Source organism: Myotis brandtii, unplaced genomic scaffold, assembly GCF_000412655.1.
Source record: "Myotis brandtii unplaced genomic scaffold, ASM41265v1 scaffold6, whole genome shotgun sequence".
NCBI lineage: Eukaryota > Metazoa > Chordata > Mammalia > Chiroptera > Vespertilionidae > Myotis > Myotis brandtii.
The window spans coordinates 2,642,839-2,665,437 of record NW_005370271.1 but is presented as its reverse complement, the minus strand read 5'-3'; the positions used below and the strand labels follow the sequence as shown (position 1 = coordinate 2,665,437).

Sequence of the window (22,599 nt, the reverse complement as noted above, 5' to 3'; positions counted from 1 at the left end):
ACACACACCCTTCCTAACTCTGGGTAGAGAGGGAGTGGTCCTCACACCCCAGGAGCGCCTCAGGGGCTGTGGGCACCCTGCATTGCCCAGTGGGGTCAGGCACACCCGTCCCTGTCCCCCCGCGTGGCCACAAGCAGCCCTTGTGGGTTTCATGAACAGTGTCGCCGAAGCAGAGCGCCTGGGGGACTCACTGCAGCTGCTCCAGGGGCACTGACTGCCCCAAAGGCTTAACTCTTTGACAGATGAGGCAACTGGGCTCAGGGAGGGATGTCGTCTTGTCAAGGCCACACAGCCAGTTAGTTGCAGGGGGCGGGAGAAACCCAGGTCCCGTCTCCCAGGCCAGGCTCTGTGCGCAGCCCCGTCCTTCACCCAGGCTGTGCCCCTCCTGCCGCTGCTGGTCCCTGCACTCCCAGCTCAGGTCGTGACAAGGACACCTTTTACTGCATTTGCCTCCTCACTCAGAGCGATTCATTAGTATGAAAAACACGTTCTTCACGGCCCCCGCCTGATGATTCCTGACACAGACACAGTTGGAGGTTTGGCCTCATTTCTCTCCCTGTTCAGCATTTACATCTAATTAGTGTTGGAATGGTCTCTGGAGACTGATCCAAGCCCCCCATTTTCAGATGAGGGATACAGGCTCAGGGTCAGGGCCTGGAGCTTTGGACAAATTGGTGCTAAGCCCCTCTGCAGTCTTCACAGAGAGGCGTTCTTATTCCCATTTTGCAGATGGGCAAGCTGAGGCTCAGAGAAGGCAAGCCACGTGCCCAAAGCCACAGCCAGCAAGTGCTGGGGCTGGAATTGGCACCCATTTCTTTCTTTTACACCAGGGGTTGGCAGACTATAGCCTGTGGGCCAAATCCAGCCCACCACCTATTTTTTTTTTTTTTTGGAAGTGATGTGTGTGAGGGTGGGGGTGGGTGCATGACTAGAAGAATGGCATTTTGTGACTGGAAAAAATGACATGGAATTCAAATTTCCGTGTCTGCAGCCTGCTCCTTGCACCGGGGTTTTGGGGCAGAAGCCCAGAGTTGCTTCTGCTGGCCAGCTGCGTGCCCTGGGGCCGGTTCCGGGACAACTGGCCTCCTCCTGGTTTGTTTACCTGGAGCGCACCTTTTCTTATGGTACAAAGCGCCTAGCAGTGGCCTGAAAGCATAGCTCCCCTTCCCTCCCCATCACAGCCCCTGGGAAGGCAGCACACAGCAGGTCCCAGCAGGTCTGAGTCAGAAGAGCCGGGAGGAAGTGTAGGTGGGAAAGGGCAGGGCTGAGGGTCTGCAAGAAGCCAGTGGGAGGATGGGACTGGCTTCAAAAGCACAGTCACCTGGGGGTAAATGAGGGCTTCTCTGCCTTTCAAGTGACTCCTGGGGGGTCATGGTTTATTCTCCTTGATTTCTGAGGCTGTAAAAGGCTTTCCACCTCCTCTCCCTCTGCTCCCCTTCCCCTGACTCCCTCTCAGGGCAGAGGGGGGTCTCACTCCCCAAACTCTCTGAAGAGATGAAGATGAAAAGGATTAACTCCTTGTTGGAGCTGCTGCCCTGCCCAGCGCTGTGCAGAAGTGCGGGCCCTGCAGGCCTGGGAGCAGGTGTTCTGAGGCCACCAGGGCAGGAGGTAGGGACGGGGGGCGTGGGCACCTGGGGTCCAGGACATAGCCTCATGCCTGGAGCAGTCCACCGGGGCCTGCAAACAGTCCAAGTACTTGGTGAAGGAGAAGTGGGACTATGGAGGGAGGGGGAGGGGTGAAACAGAGGGAAGGGGAATACCAAGCAGAAGAGAGGAAACTCAGGAAGGAAGGGGAAGTAGAGAAGAAAGAACCTCAAACACACTCGAAGGAGCAGGTGGGAAAGAGCAGGCGTTTAAGAATGTCCAGAACAGGCAAATCTACAGAGATAGAAAGATAGCAGGTTAGGGGCTGCTGGGGAGGAGGGATTTCGGGGTGACAGCTAAAGGCTACGGGTTTCTTTGGCGGGGGGGCAGTGAAAATGTTCTCAAATCCATTGTGTTGATGGCTGCACAACGCTGAGAATGCATGAAAAGCCGGGGAATTGTACACTTGAAGTGGGGGAATTGTGCAGTATGTGGAGTACATCCCAGTGAAACTGTTCTATAAAAGACAGACAGTGAGCAAAAGGAGGCAAAATGAGAGGAGAGGGAGAAAGATGGATGGTGAAGAACAAAATCACGTCTGTTAAAGGACCTGCCATGTGCCAGGAATTATGCTCCGTGCCTGTGTCCCTGACTCCCTTTTATCCTTGCGACTAACTCTGCAGAGTGAATTCTCAGAGGTTGATGGGTAAGGAGGCTGCTGCTCAGACTGTCCAGTGACTGGCCCAATGTCACCCAACCAGTTTATGGTGGGGCCAGGCTCTCTCTGGCTGCAGAGGGAAGGAGGGCAGACAGAGGGGAGAGCTGGCGGGAGAGGTGGGGGACCGCTTGCCTCCCTCTGTACCTCTTCTCCTGAGGTCTTTCTCGAGCCCCCCGACTCTAGGGCACAGGAGTATCACCGCTGCAGGCCGGGCTCTGTAGGAATGGGGAAGTGCCACGCCCAGGGAGGGAGGCTGCTGATACCCAGGAGTGTGTGAATATTATCTCCCTGCCGGGGAGATTGCTCAGAGCCAATGAGTGCTGGGAGAAGGACCCGGCCTCCCGGGCAGCCATCCAGAGATACCGGGGCCCCTCCCAGCCCCTCCCAAGCTGCCCTGGGCCTCAGATAGGGCACTTAGCCCCCCATGCCTTAGTTTCCCCATCTGGTACCTCTGAGTCTGGGTTAACTTCAAATCTAGGCAGCACTTCATCATGGAAAGAGCTCAGGCTTTGGGGTCAGACAGCTTAGGCTCGAGTCCTGGCTCTGCCACGGATGAGGCGGTGTGGCCCAAGGCTGGCTGCTCTGCTCCTGGAAGCCTGCTGCTGGCTGGAGGCCATGCTTTGAGAACCCTCGAATAACATGCTTCAGAGAAGTGGGCCTCTGCTCTGCTCAGTGCTGTGCCCCAAACTGCAGGCATGCAGCAAGCAGATCCCTGGTGAGTGCTCATGAATGAATGCGCTCAGGGCAGGAGGGTGGAGGGTGGCTGGGTGGTGGCAGGAAGTGGTCAGGGACCAAATCATGAAGGGCCTCCAGTGACAGGCGAAGGAGCTGGGACTTGCGGTAGCTGAACACCCCCTCTACTGAGGACGTTACCTTATGCAGCAAAAAGGGACTCTGCAGATCTGATTAGGTTAAGGAATTTAGGGTGGGAGGGTATCCTGGATTACCTCAGGGCTCTGAATGTGGCCACAGGTGCCCTATTGTAAGAGGGAGGCATGGGGTGTCTGGCTACAGAGGAGAAGGTGTGAGGGTGGAGCAAGAGGTTGGGGGCGTGGGAGGAAGGGGCCACGAGCCAGGGCGTGCGGTGGCCCCCAGAGGCTGGAAAAGACAAAGAAACGGATCTGCATGGGAGCCTCCAGGAGGAGCCAGCCCTGCCAACACCTTGATCTCAGGCTCTAGGCCTCCTGAACTGTAAGAGAATGAATTCCTGTGTTTTCCACCACCAGGTTCATGGTCATTAGTTACAGCAGCCCTCAGAAGCTAACACAGCCTCTACTAGTAGAAGCTGAGGTTCTGAGCAGGGGAGAGGCTGGGGCTGGGGTTCAGAGAGGAGGCAGGTGAGGCTGTCCAGGGCGGAGGGGAGAGTGGGTGAAGGAGGCCAGTTGGGGTCAGGAAGGGGCAGACAGAGCATCCTGCTGGGAGGTGGCTGCTGGCTGGCTACAGGCCAGCTGGGCCTCTCTCTCCTGAGTCTCCCCTTGGCTGACCCTGCCGCCACCCCAAGGGCAGGCCCAGATCAGTCCCTTGGAATTCTTGCTTCAGCAGACAGCCCCACCCCCTTAGAAGCGATAAGGGTTCTCAGTCAGGTCAACACTGGGTTTTGTCTGTAGACGGACACCAGGAAGGACATGCTGTCGGCACCAGGGAAGCTGGGAGCTGACCTTCTGGAGGGTCATTCAAGGCCCTGATTGTCCTGGCAGCCTTGGTGGGAAAATCTATTCTTGGCCTCCCCCAAACCCCTTACCTGGGTTCCCTATCCTCCCCATGCCTCCCCACCAGACCCCTCTGGCCAGTCCACTGCTTCCCCAGGGTGTTCCCTAGCCGCTCTGTGTGACTCAGGCAGGCTCGGCCTCTCAGCTGGCCTCGGTGCCCTCCTAGCCCCCCACCCACGGTGGCCATGAGGATCAGAAGAGCAGGTGGGCACTCACACCTCACAGTGTGCCCGCACCCACAGGACTGTCTGGAATGGGGGCAGCTGTTTCTGTTGATGCTCAGACCTTGGCTTTGGCTGACCCACTAGCTTGTGTCACTGGGCAATTTAATTAACTTCTGAGACTCAGTTTTCCCATCTGTAAAGTGGAGACTAAACAAGCACCTACTCATGGGGTCGTGGGAGAATGAAACGAGGCCAGGAGTCTGAAGGGTCCACCACCCTGGATGAGCGGGTCTTTCCCGTCTGCGTTCAGGCTCAGCTCACTGGCCCGCTCCCTGGGACGGGCTGCCTGGGCCGCAAGCCGCCTCACCGGGCGCTCAGCGCCCTGTGTTTCAATCCTTGGCACGTGCTGCACGAACCCCGGCCAGTCTGCTCCTCGGCTACACCCCGAGCAGCTACAGGCGGCGTGAGTGGCGGCGTGGGGTGGGGATCTTGCCTTATCTCCCTTGGCACCCTTAGCTGGGGACAGAAGGACCATACATAGAAACAATGGCAAGATTGTAAAGCCGGCAGCCAGTGGTGCCCAGTGAGTGCCAGTTCTGAAGTGCTCGCTGAACGTTTCCGTAAGGATTAGGGATAGAGCAGCCTACGTGCCTGGAGGGCACGCAGGTCCGAGCAGGAGGGAGTGGTGTGCACGGCCTGACTGAATCATGGCGGCGCCTTCCCCAGAGTCCACACCCCCCGCTTTGTTCTTTGTTTACTTCTTGAACTAAATCAACTTTTCACTCAGGCTGCTTCCTGAATGAGGGAGTGTGGCAGGACACGGATGGGCATGAAGGCTCCGGATCTGCATTATGGAGAGGCACCTGCAGATGGCTTGGAGGATGGATTTGAGAGGAGAGTCTAGAGGCCGGGAGGCTGGGAGGAGGCTGGGAGGAAGCTGGGTGCAGCAGGTTAGCAGTGGATGGGGTGGCGGCTGCAAGGGCCAGAGGGGACCTGGGGCCCAGGGGTCTGGTTGGACAGTCTTCCCCCACAACGATGCACAGAGACCAGATCCCAGAGGGTGTGGGTCTGCGGTGCCCAGCCACGCTTTCCTTGAGACCGACACAGTGCTCAAGAATGAACTTGCATCCATGGCCGTCCCAGCGCCCGATGGCCTCCCCTAACTCACACACGCTTCGGGCAACTCTGGGAGGTGAGCAGGGCAGTGCATGAGGACAGGCCCTACACTCCATGAGAAGAGGAGCCTGAGGCCGGGACTTGCTCCAGCTAGGGTGAGTGAGGGCAGAGCTGGGAAAGGCCCAAGACGTCACCCCTGTGCTCAGCACAGTCCTCAGCCTGCGGTGGGAAGCTGATCAATGTTTGTGGGTGAATGAATGGGTCAGTCACGGGACCAGCATTCTGGGGGCAAAGGCATGGTCCGCAGAGGAGAAGGGAAAGTGACGCCCACGGAGCGCATCTGTGTGGCAGGTGTTCTCCCGCCCCCTGTCACTCGCTCCTCTCACAGCCCCCACACCTCCCTCTCCACGCAGCGCCGTCTCCGTGCCGCTCAAGCCTCTGGTGCCGCTTCCCATTTAACACCTGCATTGCCTTGGTCACCCATGGATTTGTCTAAGTCTCATTCTGATCCCGTTTATCTTTTAAGCCTGGAGTCTCCTTGGGGACGGATCCTGGGACATCCTTCCTCATAAATCTCCTGCACCCCGAGCACCCAGCGTCCCCAAGCCCATTTTCTCATGGCCGCCTAGATTCTGCACGGTTCTCTTCTCCTCCCTCACAGACCAGGGACGCAGCCCCTGCACTGCTGGCCCAGCTCATCCTTCTCGCCCACATCTGAGGGGACAACCAGAGCCTCTTTCAGAGCACAGAGCTGCCCCCTGCTCCTAAGCCTTCCGTGCTCCCCTAAGACCTCTGGTACAGAGTCCCAGCCCCTGCCTTCCAAGCTGGGCCAGTCCTGTCTCCTCTGACTTGAGTGCCCCCAGCATAAGAGCTGATGCATAACAGGTGTTCAGTGGAGCAGCTGGGTTTCTCATTTCACCCCCAGGCGCCGGCATTTGTGCACAGCCCCCTGACGGCTGCCTGCAGCATGTGAGTGAGCACTTATGACTGCTAGATCCGTGGTAGGGTTGGGCCTTAAACTGAGGACTTCTAATTGTCAGGACAATGTAGCTGGAACAAAGGGCCCACAAGTTCTGGAGCTGGGGGCCTCTGTCCAGGTCCCAGCCATGTGGCCCTGGCCAAGTTGTGGTCCTTTTAAAATGGAGGTGAAAAGTTTCACCTCCATGGGATGATAGCACAGCCCAAGGTTTGCGAAGTCCTCATGAAGAGGGCCAGCACCTTGGGAGCAGTGGCCACCGTGATGGTCACCATCAGTGGGACCTCTCCCTGTGCCCCTGTCCTGGACAGAGAAAGCCAGGGCGGTTACCTGTCTGTGGCTCCCCGGGGTGCCATGACCTCTCTGCCACTCCACACCTGGAGCTTCAGGGGCTTCTCTTCCTGCTGCCTGGGTCCCTGGCTCCGAGTCCTGGGGAGCCGAGAGCTGTCGTACCTCAGAGAGGCGTTGTGGGCGTTCCAGCCGGCATACCTACAGCGCAGGAGCTGCTGGTACGCCGTGCGGAAGTCCCTGTTCAGTGCGGCGTACAGGATGGGGTTCAGGGCTGAGTTGGCGTAGCCCAGCCACAGAACAACAGCTTCGAAGGTCTTGTTGACGGCGTCATCCCCTCTCAGCCCCCGGTAGACAAACACAGTGAAGTAGGGGAACCAGCAGACGATGAAGGCCCCCATCACGGTGGCCAGCGTCACCGTGGCTTTGTGTTCCCTGATGGTGACCGCCTTCCAGGAACCGATGTGATGGATCCTCTTGGCCTGCTCCCGGGCGATCTTGAAGATGCGGAAGTAGGTGATGCACATGACCAGCAGAGGCACGTAGAAGGTGACCAGCCCGTCCACCAAGCCGTACACCAAGTTGACCTGGACTTTGCAGGGCAGGATGGTGTGGTTGACCCTGCTGGTCTCGTCCCTGCTGTTCCAGCCCAGGTGGATAGACAAAAAGGACAGGGTGATGGAGACGGCCCAAATCAAGACCAGGGAGATGCCAACCCGGACCGGGGTGATGAGCACGGGGTAGCGCAGGGGGACCGTGACGGCGCAGTACCGGTCGAGGCTGATCATGAAGAGGTTGAGGATGGAGGCCGTGCAGAGCATCACGTCCAGGCTGGTGTAGATGTTGCAGAAGACCTTGCCGAAGCTCCACCTGCAGGAGAGCTGGTAGAAAGCTGAGAAGGGCATCACCAGGAGGCCGAGGAGCAGGTCGGTGATGGCCAGGGACACGATGAAGCAGTTGGTCAGGCTGCGGAGCTGGCGGTTCAGGCTTACGGCCAGGCAGACAACCACGTTGCCGGCAATAGTGATGAGAATGAGGATGGTGAGTACCACACTAACGGTGACCTTGAACGCGGCAGAGTCCAGGCAAGAGGAAGCGGCTGTGTCGTTGGACTCCATCCTGGGACCCCGAGCTCCTTCCTCAGCCACAGCCCCTAGCTGCTTCTCTTCCAGCTCCCCAATGTGCCAGTTTTGTCAGCCACTGGGCTCTAGGCTGCCCCACAGAGACAAAAGGGAGTATCCAATTGTGGCAAGCTACAGTAATCGACTCAGTGCTTTTTTCTAGAAATAAATAAAGTCAGTCTCCTAGGAGGTGTTGGGCAAGAGCATGAGCATGAACAGAGAGGAGGCAAAGTTGGTGGTTCAAACTCCAGTCCTCAGCTTGCCCCTTCAGAGCTGGCTCCCTCCTGGGCCTGGAGCAGGCCTCGTCTCTCCAGGTTCTGCATAGAGACAGGCACTGGGGCATGTGTCTGGAGGTGGCTTAGGTTTTATGAAGGAGGGATCATGTGGACAGGTGGCCGCATCCTTCTCCATAGCTGACAGCCTCTCAGCCGGGGTCACGGCTGCTGCATCTCCCTCTTGGGACCACTGGAGAGCAGGAGCTGAAAATGCAAAGGCCGGGTGTTGAGCGCTTTGAAACCAGACCAAGAGCGTGACCTGATTCAGGATGAATCTTCTCGACCTTGACCTCCCTGCACGGCACCAGGAGGCCTGGGGCCAGTCTGGATGCCCTTCTTTGGAGGCACTGAGGCAATCAGAATGCGCCGTGGAGGAGGAGGGGAGTCAGGATGCAAGGGGCTGCACCACGTGTCCCTGCGTGAGACAAACAGGGAGGGGCTGTTTATTTGGAGAAAGAAAGATCTAGATGCAGACTCGAATCTCCGGGAGGTGGGCTGCGTCGACTTGTTCAGTGCTGGTTCCCCACGCCTGGCCCCGCAGCTGGGCATTGGAATCTGGTGGACAAATCACAGAATGGATGAATAAGTAAGCAAATGTAACAAATTCACGCTGATACGGTGCCAGGAACAGCGCTCAGTGCTGTTGTTTTACAGTGTCACTGCGCCCTAAACCAGGGGCCATGAACTGTGTCAGGAAAACATTTTCTGCTCTGCACCCCGCACCGTCGGTCTGTGTCACCTCTGGTGCCGTGGAAGGAAAGTCAGCTACACAGACGACGGGCACACGAGGAAGCGCGCTGGGCTCGGACCCTCGCATTTGAGTCTCACATACGTTTCACAGGTCACATAGTATTTTCCTTATATTTCCTCCAGCTCTTTACAACCATTTCCGAACGATTGACAAACGTGGAGGCTATTCTTAGTTCCTGGGTGGCACGATCCAGGCAGAGGGCCAGACTGACTGCTGGCATAGTGGGCTCACTGCGCCCCACCCACCACCTGCTCTAAACATCTCCCTAGTTTTTACTTATTTGGCAACACAGGTGGTCCCACATCCAGGTCAGCTGATACAGAATTCACGAAATCTTTCTAATGGCCGCATAACAGTCCAGGGGCCAGGTGTGTGTGTGGGGTGGCTGGCCACAGTTCATTCTGTCATCTCCCATCATGGGTATTTGAGTGGTTTCCCATCCGTCCCTCCGTCCCTCCCTCCTGTCCCACTGCAAACATCACTTCCGTGGGGCTGAACACACAGTGCCTCTGGGGGAAATCTCAGCGATTCCCTCCTGGTGGTGATATCCTACGGTCCCGATGGATGCAAGAGAAGCTCGGGCCCTGCTTGGCTCCTGGACCCTTTCACAGGGGCTCTCCTGGTTCCCCAGCCCCGACCGGCTCCTGGGACCTGGGAGTGTGCAGAAATCCAGGCGGCAGCAGAACCTCTCAGCAGCAATCTCATCTCCCCGTGACATAGCAAGCCTCTCCCAGGCTCTAGCCTGCAGTGTTCTGCACTCTGAACGCGAGAAGCGTCATTTAATCGTAACCGCGGCGTTGGCGCGGGGCCCACAGCTCCTGGTCGCCTCCTGCTGCTCCAGCTGGCTCAGCCGCCAGGCCTCCCGAGCTATACCTCTGGGTATTATTTTTGGAAGATCCTTTCATTACATAAAAAGCACAGACACCCGCTCGCACTGCCGCGCTCAATTAACTTCGGAGATGGCGGCAGCAAGGGCATTGCTTTGAGAATTCTTATTTCTGATCAAAGTATTCTCTGAGCTTCCTTAACAGCCCGGTATAGGCATTTCGGCATTGAACCGGCATTTTAGTTCATGTTTGGGGGTTTTCCAAACCGAATGAACCAGCGTCTCATATAATTAGAAATTCATTGCCCCCTCCTTTCCCCCTCCCTTCGTTCTCTCCTCCCCTCTCTCCTATTCAGCTCACATTTCTTTCAGAGCCTTCAGTGTGCCAAGTGCTGGCTGCAGGTGCTGGAGGCCCAGCGACGACAGAATAGCAATGGTTCCTTTTTCCAATGAGAACCACACCTATTAAGTTTCTATTCTCCAGCCCAGGTACCTGGAGTTCCTCGTGACCTTCTGAATGGAGCACTACCCATTCCATACCTGTAGATGAAATGATCTCCTGAGAGGAGATCATGGCACCCCCAAGTTCATCATCATGTCTGCCTGATGCCCCAATGCCCCTCTCACTGCTTCTCACCCACAAAATCCCAGAAGAAATGCCACCGATGGAATATTGTTTGCTAACTGGAGGGGCGAGGCCACTTAGAAAAAAACCAGTCTAGGGGCTCCTCCCCATCAAAGTTCACCCAATCGAGTCCAGCACTCTCCTTCCCTCCTCACTGGGAGGTGAAATGAAGTTCCCTCTCGGGTTTTAAGTGCCTGCCCCCAGGCCCCGTCCTCAGGCAGCTGGCAACAGTGCAGCAGCCAGCAAGTTGGGGGAAGCAGTTCCGGCTCCTTTGATTGGGTTTCTCACTCAGCCTGGAAGATGAGTCTGATTTTCTAGGCAAGAGCTTACAGCAGGAAGAGAAACAGTGTTCATCAGGCAGCACTGCACGAGGCCCTCCGGCCGAGCAGCGGGTGGTCTGAGAAATAGGGGGTTGGATCCATGTTCTGTAAAAATTGATGCTGAGAGAAGTGAGGGGAGCCCCAGGGGCTGGAAACAAGGACTTGGGCATTGGCCGGATCTGGGTTCTAACTCCAGTGCTGTCACTAGTAGCACGTGACCTTGGGGTGTTACTACACGCTCTCTGAGCCCCAGTTTCCTCCTTTGTAAAATGGGAGTAATACTCTGTCTTCCTTCACTTGGTGGCTGTGAAATAAATGCAGAGAGTAAAGGTGTGAACACCAGCACCTGGCACGTGGCAGGTCACATTACTTATGGTGACGTTACACAGCTATTACAGACGGTCCCCAGCTTACAATCTTTCAACTGTAAAGAGAGTTGGAAAGCAACATACGCATTCGGTAGAAATCATTCTTCGAATTTTGAATTTTGACCTGTTCCTAGTTAGCGGCGTGTGGTGCGTGTGTGACACTCCCCCCTGGTGCTGGACAGGGCCAGCCCCCTGATCAGGAGGGTGGGAAACCACCAACACCCTCCATTGCAGTAGCAACTGCACTTTCAAGCTGCAGTGTTTTCAACTTCATGGTTTATTGCAGGGGTCCTCAAACATTTTAAACAGGGGGCCAGTTCACTGTCCCTCAGACCGTTGGAGGGCCGGACTATAGTTAAAAAAAAAACTATGAACAAATTCCTGTGCACACGGCACATATCTTATTTTGAAGTAAAAAAACAAAACGGGAACAAATACAATATTTGTATTTGCATGTGGCCCGCGGGCCGTAGTTTGAGGACCCCTGGTTTATTGGGATGTCGCTCCATCATAAGTCAGGAGCAGCTGTATCTTCTAACAATAAAAACGTTAGTTTTGTTATTGTCTGAAGCCGCACTCCAGCTTTGTTGAGTGCCTCACGCGTGCAGACACTGTGCTGGGCTCTGGGGTCACAGGGTGAGCGCGGCAGACATGCCCTGGCACTTCTCTTAGGGGAGGGAGACAGACGCACTTCCGAGGCTCATTCACTGCAGCTGTGTTGAGGTATATAAAGGGGACGCACAGCAGTGTGCAATGGGGGGCCGGACCTGGTCTGGGGGATACCGAGGCTTCCCGAGGAGGGGATACTTGAGGGGAAGGAGGTAACTCAGGGAAGATGGGGACAAGCAGGCTCCAGACAGGAGCCTGTGGAAACATGGAGGCAGAGGTGGTGCGGTTTAGGGTGTATGTGGGAGCGGATGGAGGGCGATGTGACTGAGGCAGGAAGGGGCTCCCAGGCCCTGCTCCCCTGCTGTGCATCAGGTGGGGGTGGCAGCTGGGGGTAGGCCTGAGCCAGCCCTGCTGACCGCCCCCAGTACCACAGGTCCTTGGGTCCCAGGGGAGGTAGCTCCTCTTCTACCTGAGCCATAACTTCTCAGCACTTTGCCCCGTAATCGGCCGCGTCACCTGTTCTGGCGACCTGGGGCTGAGGCATCAGAGGAGTCCCGGCAGCAGCCCCTGTCGGGAAGCTCAGCCGGGTCCCGGACGTGGGGACTTCTGTCATCAGGGCAACGTGTGCATTTAGCTTTTCCTGTAGAGCAAGAAACCACCTTCCGGGCTTTTCAAAGCAATGGCAGGATTCTCTGTGCACGTGCAGCACCAGGCACTTCCTCCTTCGCAATATCAGCAGGTCTTTCATCTCTGTGGTTACAGATTTGTACCTTCTTCCTCGCAGTGGGCTAGACGTTTGGTAAAAGCCTTGCAAGACAGTAAAGGACTTCCGGTCGAGGCCACTCGTGAGAGAGAGAGGCCCGGGCTCCCGGTGGTCCGAGCTGGGGACCCTGGGTGCTCAGGCTGAGTACGAGGGCATCATCCTTGACTCCCATCCTGTCCTCAGCAAGGCCTGTGGCTCCTGCCTCTGGAATGTGTCTGTCTCGGCAGTGGCTGCTTTCCTCGGCCACTGCCAGCATCCTGGTCCTGCTCCAAAGCAGCGCCGCCTCTTGCCTGGGCCTCTGTGAGCTCTCGACTGGCCTCCCTGCTCCCTGCCACCACCAGCGCCCGGACACTTCTGCCCTGCCCGTGCTGCCCGGCTCCACCTTCCCCTCGGCTCACAGGCCCCTGGGGATCTGCGCCCCACCCCTCTGACCTCCGACTTTACCCCCAGCCTTAGTGGGCTCTTGGCCACACCCGCCTCGCTCCTGCGCAGTGGCCTGAGGTCTGCCGCTGACCTGGACGTGTGTATCGTGAATAGACATCAGTTCTCCTTCACCCCCAGAATGTGACCACCCCCATCACTTTCCTCGAAGCACTGGCCCCTCTGTGGAGCACATTCTCCTGGCCTTTTCCTTGCTCCCTGTCCGCTCACTATTCTCCTCTCCCCACGGAATGTGAGTGTCCGGAGGGCCAGCTCCGCCCTGACAGGCACTGCCTAGGGGCTCAGTTAATACCAGTACTTGCTGCGTTGACTAAGTGCACATCGGAAACTACCATCGGAACAATATACTGTTCCATCTGTCAGGCACTTTGAAAGTACTTTCATCTGTGCAGCAGCCCTGTTACGTGGGCACCATTAGTCATCTCCATTTCGTAGCTGAGGAAATGGAGGCTTATGGTACTTTGTGACTTGGCCAAAGTCCACTGCCAGCACCTGCGGGAAAGGCTGGGAGGGAGTTTCCAGGGCAGGGTTGACTGGGCCACGTGAAAATGCTGCCTTGGTTCTTCTGGGGCAGGTGAGAGCCAGCTGCCAATGTTTGCCTCGAGGCCCAAATCTCTGCCACCCGGGGGCAGAACTGCTCGGGGGGCAGGGGCCGGTGGGAAGGGCACTGTGCTGGGGACCGGGGCCGGATTGGGGTCCCTCGTGTGACTCTGAGTTGTTGTATTACCTCTAACAAGTTCTGTGCCCCCAGTTTCCTCAGCAGAGAGGTGAGGAGATGAGCTTAGACCAGTGATGGCGAACCTATGACATGCGTGTCAGAGGTGACATGCGAACTCATTTTTTTGGTTGATTTTTCTCTGTTAAATGGCATTTAAATATATAAAATAAATATCAAAAATATAAGTCTTTGTTTTACTATGGTTGCAAATATCAAAAAATTTCTATATGTGACACGGCACCAGAGTTAAGTTAGGGTTTTTCAAAATGCTGACACGCCAAGCTCAAAAGGTTCGCCATCACTGGTTTAGACTCTCAAAGGTTCCTGCTAGCAACTGTGTGTGTGTGTGGAGGGGGCAGGAAGGAGGGGGTCATGAGCCCCCGAAATAATAAAATGGGAGCGATCTGGGCAGAAGCAAGAGGCAGTGGTCACTTGTATTCAGGAACCTCCCCTGCTCTCCTCGCATCCCTCCAGTGATGGGGGGCTTACTGTCTTCTCAGTACTTGCCAATCAGCCACAGCCATTTAAAGACACTATAGAGCCCTACACTCTTTCTTTTGGAGCCCTTACCCGACTGCATGACAAATACATCGTAATACAGGCACATTCCACAGAAAATGTAACTTGCAAATAGCTGTTTAGTATAATGAGCTGCCATTGCCTCGCTGTCACAGTGTGAGGTTGGGGTGTCCAGGAAATATTTACTACTTGCAGTGTTGTGGTTTTCTCTTTGTACTTCAGATCTGGCACATGGGTGTGTATGTTGGTGTGAGTTTGCGGAGGTTTTTGTAGGGTAGGTTCCCAAACAGCTCTGAGCCCCCAGAGAAGTCCCTGTTCTCCAGGTTTCTGCTTCTCTGTAGCAGCCCACACCCTCCACTGAACTCTTCCCCCTCCATCGCCATCCCTGCCTTCGTCACAGCCCTCATCGCTGCTCCTGCTGCCTTCACCATGATTGCTGCCCTCAGCGGCAGCACCCCTGCCACCATCACCATCACCAGCACCAGCACCACCTCCCCCACCTCCGCCCCCGCCCTCAGCTGCCCCACCAGCCCCGTGCCTTCCTCTGTTCTTTCCCCCCAGTCTCAACCCAGGAAGGATTCACCCTTCCAGCAGGTACTGCTTGCTCTTCCAGGCCAAAGTCCTGCGGCTGCTGGGTCACCTTGTCACCTTAACATCAGCAGCAAACAGCTAACACTTGCCAGGAACATTCATACCGGCTGGTCACCCTAGGCCAGTGGTCGGCAAACTGCGGCCCCTTGAGTGTGGCTCTTCCACAAAATACCACGTGCAGGCACGCACGTACAGTGCAATTGAAACTTCGTGGCCACACTCAAGGGGCCAAAGAGCCACATGTGGCTCGCTAGCCGCAGTTTGCCGACCACTGCCCTAGGCAGTCAGTCCTTCCTGCCCTCCCCACAGCCACAAAGCATCGCGAGCCGCAGTTTGCCGACCACTGCCCTAGGCAGTCCTTCCTGCCCTCCCCACAGCCACAAAGCGTCAGCTCATTTCGAGCTCGGCAGGAGAGCTCTGTGGAGCTGTCAGAGTGTAACCCAGGTAGCTGGTTCGAGAAGCTTCTTGCTCTTAAGGGGAATTGGGCTCAAAGCAGATGTGGCACCGAGAGGTCAAATGCCTCGGCCGGGCCACACAGCTGGTCAGAGTCAGGAAGAGCTCCCAGTTTCCAGCTCCCAACAACTCGCCTGTCCTATACACCCCGTTTCCCAAACCTCATTCCTTCGCGTCCCACCTCCATGATTTTTGCCAAACCCATAAAATACCAATTCTATATTTTTTACTTAACATTTTTCTTTAAAGTGATTGAATTTATTGAAAAAGGAATTGTTTTTACCGTTACAGTAACCACCAGGATCACTCTCCCTCAAATAGGTCACCCTGAAAATACGTGCCAGGAGAACGCAGCCAGTGCTGTGAGACCCCTTGTAGCTCCTGCTGCCCGAAGAGCCCAGCCTCACCCTCTCCTTGTCAGAAAGGCACACTGGCCTGTGCTTAGGGGACATTAGTGACAGCCCAAGCCCACCTCAGGCCCCGTAGGCCTGCCTGCCCCATGCTCACCCAGGAAGCCAATGCTGGGTAGTGGAAAGGAGTCAGGAAGCTCTCTGAGGCTCAGTCTTTCCATCTGCAAAATGGGAAGATGATGTGTGAAGGGACGGAGCTGAAGAGGGTGGTTCCTCAGTAAATGCCACTGCCCTCCCCATGGCCATTCTCTGATCTTTCTTCAAAACTGCTCGACTTCAGGTCCCGCCCTTCCTGTAAGGAAGGCGTCCAAGGCCGCCAGATGGGAGAAGACGTGAGCACTGTGAAGAAACACGGTCTTCATCCGGCACAGTGCATGCAGGGCCGCTCGCAGACAGCCCTGGACGGTCGGCAGGGCCAGAGGGGGCTGTTTGGTTAGAAGGCCTGTCCTCCTAGCCCGCCCCTCACCCACCCTCACCTCGGCCTCCAGCCCCTGACGAGAAGCGCTTTCACAGCAGCTGGCTGCTCCCGGCCCAGCCCTGCTTCTCACCAGTGAGGCCATGTTCGCCACGTGTCAGCCCCACCTTCCCTTCCTGTGAAATGGGGATAACAATCCCCACCCCGTGGGGGTGTCGAGAGGCCTGTGGCGGTGAAGAGCAAGAAGCTTCTAGAACCAGCCACCTGGGTAGTCTGGCCCCCCTGCTTCTCTCTGAGTAACTGCAGGGAGCAGCAGCTTGGTGTCTGCCTCAGATGCCGCGACTGTGGCAGTGGGAGCAGCTAGAGCCCCGAGCCATCGGGCTGTTAGGAGGCAGCAGCCCAGCACTTCCAAAGACTCAGTGGGTGTGACCTCGCGTGACGCACAGCCCGCAGAGCAACACGTGGCCCAGGCGTGGGGCCTGCCTCCCTCCGGCGCCCCTCTCCGTCTCCTCTCCCCCTCCCCCCACGCCCTCTGTGCCCCGGCCACGGGCCAGACTCCCCTTTCTCCAGCTCTCCAGGAAAACTGCGCAGCTCCGGAGCCGAAAGTGGCCCCAGTGTCCAGTCCTTCCTGGAGCTGTTGACAGTTCTAGCTGCTGCTCCTGGAGGCGGGGCACCGGGCAGAGCAGCCGTGTGCTCCTGGAGACTGTCCCCACGGCTGGCCACAGCCCCTCCACCTGCTCCCATGAACGACCAACTTGGCTCTGGCCACCTTTCTCTCACTGCCATGGCGCCAGGCCCACGCCTCCTGGCAGCGCCGTTGCATAGAAGCTGGGATCAAAGAAGGGCGGAGTGGGGAAAGCCCTGGCGGAGTGGAGGTCAGCTACGCCCCTGCATGGTTCTCAGGTGGGCAGTGGCTTGCCCAGGTTCACACAGTGATGAAAGGTGTAGTCGCGTCTCAAGCCCAGTTCTTCCAGCTCTTATCAGATAGTAAAAACAAAACAAAACAAAAACAACCAAACAACAACAACAACAAATACACGATCAAAAGAAGTTTTGAGTCCTGGCTGGTTTGGCTCAGTGGATAGAGCGTCGGCCTGTGGACTGAAGGGTCCCAGGTTCGATTCCGGTCAAGGGCACATGCCCAGTTGTAGGTTCAATCCCCAGTACGGGGCGTGCAATTCTCATCATTGATGTTTCTCTCTCTCTCACTTTCTCCCTTCCTCTCTGAAATCAATAAAAACATATTTTGAGAGAGAGAGAGAGAGAGAGAGAGAGAGAGAGAGGTTTTGAGAGGTGCTAGAAAGGGCCTGGGGGGTGCTGGCACTTGAGACTGAGAGGATGGGGAGGCCTCACTAAACTGACCCCATGCAAAGGCCTGAGGAGGGAGCAGCTTGCCGCTCTGAGGCCAGTGTGGCCAGAGCCGAGTGAGTGAGGAGAGATGCAGCCCACGTGGGCGGCACCCCATCATGCACAGCCTTGCAGACCTCCGACGGTTTGCACTTCAGTCTAAATACGGGAGTTTTAAAAGATGACTCTGATCAGAATAGATAGTTCTACAAACAAGATAACAAACGGCCCACGAGCACCCGAAAAGATGTTCAAACTCATTAGCCAGCAGGAGAATGCAGATCCACACCACAGCGATACCACTTCACACCCACCAGGATGGCGAGGAGCCAAACGCCGGGGAATAAGCACTGGCGAGGATGCAGAGGAGATGGAACCCGCAGACACTGCTGGAGGAAAGGGGACATGGCAGCTGCTCTGGAAAACCGTCCGGTGGTTCCTCAAAGGTGAAACGGAGTTCCCATATGCCCCAGCAATCCCACTCACCGGTATATTCCCCAAGGAAATGCAGATGCACGTTCTCCCAAAAACCCGCCCCGCAGTGTCCACAGCAGCCAGAGGAGTGGAAGCAGCCCCAATGTCCCTCCGCGGATACACGGATCAATAAAACATGAGGTATTCATACAAAGGAATATGATTTCAGCCATAAGAAGGAACGAAGTACTGGCACTGCTACAATACGGGAGCATCTTGAAAATATCATGCTAAGTGAGAGCAGCCAGTCACTAAAGGCCGAACGAACATCATGTGATTCCATTGATAGGAAATGTCCAGCAGAGGCACATCAGTAGGGACAGAAAGCAGGTCAGTGGTTGCCGAGCCCGGGGTGGGCGTAGGGCAGTGATGGCGAACCTTTTGAGCTCGGCGTGCCAGCATTTTGAAAAACCCTAACTTAACTCTGGTGCCGTGTCACATATAGAAATTTTTTGATATTTGCAACCATAGTAAAACAAAGACTTATATTTTTGATATTTATTTTATATATTTAAATGCCATTTAACAAAGAAAAATCAACCAAAAAAATGAGTTCACGTGTCACCTCTGACACGCGTGTCATAGGTTCGCCATCACTGGCGTAGGGGGTGAATCAGGAGTGACAGCCAGTGTGTACAGAGCTCCTTTTCGGGGTGATAAAAATGTTCTGGAATTAGATAGTGGTGATGGTTGCACAACTCTAAAAGCAATTTACTTATACACTTTAAATGGGTGAATTGTATGGTATTTGAATTATATCGGTAAAGCTTTTGTGCTTTTTTTTAAAAAGAGACCACTGGTCGCTGGTGGGGGTAGAATGGCAGCAGGGCAGCCACGCGGCCGGTAGTACAGTCACGGGCTCCAAGCCCCCGGCCCGCAGGAGGCACTGCGTGAGCACCTGTGCTGCCTTCAACGGCTGATCCCTGGTCAGGATCTCCCTTCTCCTCCCACCCAGGTCTCTCGGCGCTGTGGGCACTTTGGACAGGGTTATTCTTCGTTGTGGGGAGTCTGTCCTGTGCATTGGTAGGAGGTGTAGCAGCATCCCTGGACTCAACCCCCCCACACACACCCCGGTTGCGACAATCAAAAATACCTCCAGACACTGACAGATGTCCCCTGGAGGGAAGCTGTCCACAGTGAGAACCACTGTTCTAACTTTTCTTGCTCACCTGGTGAATTCCTGGTGATCCTTCTAGAACCATTTCTGATAATCAGTCTTCCAGGGAGCCCTCACCCTTCAACCCCTAAAGTCCCACAGTTTCCTAAACACCTCCCATCACAGCCCTGAGGACGTTGTTTGCACGCCACTGCCCCTCACCCCTCTGTAGAGATGGCACTGTGAGCCTCTGGGTCCCCTGCATCCTGCACAGACCTGGCACTTTGGAGGTCACCGCTGAGCCGTTTCTTTGCCTGTACAGTGCAGGGCTGCAGTGCTAGAATCTGCTGACCCTCCTGACCCTGGTTGGAAGTGTAGTCTCTGAATCTAGATGGCCTGGGATTGAACCGGGTGTGACACTGGCCCGGGCAGCTGGCTGCATTTATTTCTCTCCAGGTTTCCTCTCTGTAAAATGGAGAATCGGTTATACCTACCTCTTAGGGTTATCGTGAGCACATAGTAAGAACAAACGGATGTTAATAACTTAGTATTCCTTTTCCTTCTAAGGGGCCAACCAGGCCTCAACACAGAGGGTGGCCCTGTAATTGACAAGTGTTCATATGCTGGTCCTGTCTTGGGTGCTGGCCAAGAGGAGGTGAGAGTGGGTGGGTTATATTGTCACTAGAAACCAGAAAGTTCTATGACCGCTAATTATTAAAGAGTATGCTCACTGCGTACAATCTGGAAAGTTCAGAATTATAAAGAGTCAAGTAATAAATCTCCCATAATGCCACCACCCAGCCGGCAAACATTGTTAACACGCTTTGGCTCATTTCCTTCCAGTCTTTTTTCAAAAGTGCTTGCCACAAATTTGTGGCCATGCCATATATATGCCTGTGCACAAGCATGAATCCATTCATTAAAAACTCTCCGTTCTCAGCAGCACGGGTGTCTCATAACCTAATTGATCCCTCTTGTTGGACATTTAGGTGCTTTCTGATTGTTGATGAATCTGTTTGCATTCGAAAGAGCTTTTGTTCATATTCCTGTCATTGCTTTGGATGTCCTCTTCTTCTTTTAAAACATTTTTTGGCAAAGAAAATCTCTAGCCTAACGGGAAGCCCGTTTTCCCACCAGCCAGCAGGGATCTCCTCCCAGGACTGAGCTAATCCCTGGGATTGGGTCTTAACCCTGTCCCCCTCCCTGGTGCACTGGGGAGATGGACCACAGCTGGCCTTGTTTCCCCTTCGGACGCATCACCGGGAGGGCCAGTTCAGTTAGTCATCCGCGGAGGATGGAGAACAGAAAGTGCCGTGAAGCCAGGGGAAGCAGCCTAGGCCAAGGTTAATGGGGACGAGGTGAACCCGGACAAGGTGGTTGAGGAAGGAAGAGGGGTTGGCAGAATGGAGTGACTCAGCCTGGTCTCTGCTTCCTGTGTGGTGCTGAGGGGTGACCTTCCTTCCCTTCAGACCCCTGGAAAAGCCACCTGGCAAAGGCGCCCAGGCCCACTGCCAGCCACCAGACCCGCCTTCTCCATGAGGCCTGGGCCAGGAAATCCGTGCTGCTCGGGTTGGCACCTGCCAGGCGCCCAGCCGGTGATAGACACCTTTCACAGTCATGTCTGGGGCTGGTGTGGGACTGTCTGGGGCCAGGCAGACCTGAGGCCACCCCCAGCACAGGCACATCCTACCAGGTGACTCTGTGGATCATGGACCCCCTGAGCCTTGCTTTCCTCGTCTGTAAATTGGGTTTTAGTGACACTGACTTCCCAGGATTGGTGAGATGACTGTAGCCACTGCTGTACACATAGCACCCCAGGCCTGCACAGGGCAGCTGTCAGAGAAATGGCATTTTCTCCTTCTATTCAGTTCTCAGCATATCTCAGCGTCAGGGAGGACAATCAATATATCTATCCAATCGCCTTTCATAACCTACAGGGAACTCGTAAGTCACAACTTCCTATGACAAATCAGGAGACGGAGGCTCCGAGAGAAACCAGGAATCTCTACAGGATAGAAAGTGGCGTCTCACAGATCTCACGTCTTAGGGACCATCCAGATGTGTGTCTGGGTTGGGGGGGGCTCCTGTCCCCCTGTCCCTGGGTCCTGCTTCATGCCCAGCAGGGCCACTGACCATCTCTAGCAAAGGGGACCGGGGAGGACCTACCTGGTGATGACGATGGGCTCCGGGAAGCAAAGGGCCCTGCACTCCGGGCCCCTGATCTAAGGTGTGACAGCTGCCGTGGTGGGGACACCACAGTTGCAGGGACCTTCTTGCCCCGCCCCCTCCTACCCTCCCCCCCATCTCAGAGCTGGCGCACACATACCCCTTTCCTGGGGAGGAAGCTGAGGCCCTTTTGCTGAAGGTCAGCTGCACTGAGTAAGCCGGCAAACTGGGATTCTTAGCCGAGGCCACTTGCTTGGCTCATCCTGGAGGCGAACCCCTCTCCAGATGTTGGGGGGTGGAGGTGGGAGCGTCCCTGCCCGGAGCGCTGCCCTCAGCTCCATCCCAGCATCAGGGAGCAGCCGGTGAGGACGATCCCTGAGAGCTAGGGGCCCCGCTCGCCACCCCTGGCCAGCCCCTGGCTTTCCTTAAGCACAAAGTCGCTTCATGCTCTAGTGCCTCCACCCAGACCCGGCCGGCCCGGGGGCTGTTTCAGCGCAAGTGGACTTCGCAGATCCACGCCCACGCGGGAGAGGGGACACTACCTGACCCAGCGCACGGCGCGCACCGGGACCGCATCCCCGCGCTCACAGCATCCCCTTGGCGGAAGCGGCAGGGCCCCATGGGTCACAGAGGAGGAAACTGAGGCTCCACCGGCTGAGGGACCGGCCAAGGTCATGCACAGCCAGCGAGCAGCAGGGCCGGCTCGAACTCTGGGTCCGGAGATGCTGGGGAAACTCCAGCAAGCGCCCGCCCGGACCCGCCCCAACCCAGCTCCGCGGGGAGGCGGAGGCCGTGTTACCTGGTGCTGCTGACGCGCCGAGTGGCTCCGCTGCGGTGCCCGCTCCTCCTCTACCCGCGCCTGCCGCTCTCTGGCTCCCTGACTGGGATGGAGAGGGTGGCCCGAGCCCCAGCCCCATGCCCGCACCCACTTCCTGGTCTCCGCCCCTAACTCGCTCCTCCTCGCTCTGCAGCGCGCCTTCCTTTTTTCCTCTCCTGGTCTCTCCTCTCCCTCTCCCCTTCCCCACCCGCTCCCTGCACAGCGCGCAGGCATGCACAGCTCTTCTCCCGTCCACACCGGCTCCCTCTCCTCCCGCTCATCCACTCTCTCTTCCTTTCTCCTGAACCCCCTTTCTTTCCCTCTCTGGCCCTGACACTTACCCCTTCCTCTTTCTTTCTGTCCCCGGCTCACTCTTTCTCTCACTTCCCCTCCCAACCAGGCCTGGGACCCCGCATCCAGCTGTGTGGTAACTCCCAGCTGTGGCCCAGCCCTGGCCTCTGCCCACAGCTGGTGGGTTTGCCCTGGGAGGGATAGACCATGGGATTGGGTGGCACCCCCTCACCTTGGGTACCCGGCTCCCAGCCACCTGGAATTAAGGTTAGAACAGAGAAAAGGAACTAGTTTTCCGGAAAAGCTTGGATCATCCTGGGATCAGTGGAACTTCAGAAAACAGTAGATTTGTCCTTGTTGAAGGGAGGGATGGAGAGGCAAGAGGCAGGGAAGAGGATCTTGGGAAAGGGGCTCCTGGGAGGGAAAATAACACCCATCTTGCAGATGAGAAAATAGAGGCTCAGCTGGGGAAACCTGGCTCTTAGATACCAAGATGTCTAGGCTGCTGTGTGGACCCCGCAGACCTCAGTGGCAGGAGCCCGGGTGGCCAAAGGTGCTGTGTGAAGCCGGGGTTACCAGCCCAGTGGAGAGGCAGGCGGCCAAATGGGCTGCTCCCTTGTTGCTTGGGGAACCTGGTTCATGGAGGGG

At 56.2% G+C, this 22,599-nt stretch overlaps 1 protein-coding gene across 10 annotated transcripts in view; it reads right to left on the bottom strand.

Annotated features, from left to right (window-relative positions):
* Window positions 1-21,813, bottom strand: part of HRH2 (histamine receptor H2) — a 46,380-nt gene extending 24,567 nt beyond the window's left edge. For 2 of the 10 annotated variants that reach the window (XR_001364661.1, XM_014550365.1), the window contains exons 1-2: window positions 21,643-21,813; window positions 6,598-8,506 (exon numbers count right to left, since the gene is read on the bottom strand). Coding sequence is in view for 8 of the 10 variants with exons in the window: in XM_014550365.1 (XP_014405851.1) it covers window positions 6,598-7,673 (1,076 nt within the window). In the remaining 2 variants the exon portion in view is untranslated. Of the gene's footprint in view, window positions 1-6,597; window positions 8,507-15,442; window positions 15,507-21,385; window positions 21,568-21,642 lie in introns of those variants that run through there. The other 8 variants (XM_014550363.1, XM_005879389.2, XR_001364662.1 and 5 more) reach the window with 8 other exon arrangements.
* Window positions 21,814-22,599: the final 786 nt, after the last annotated feature.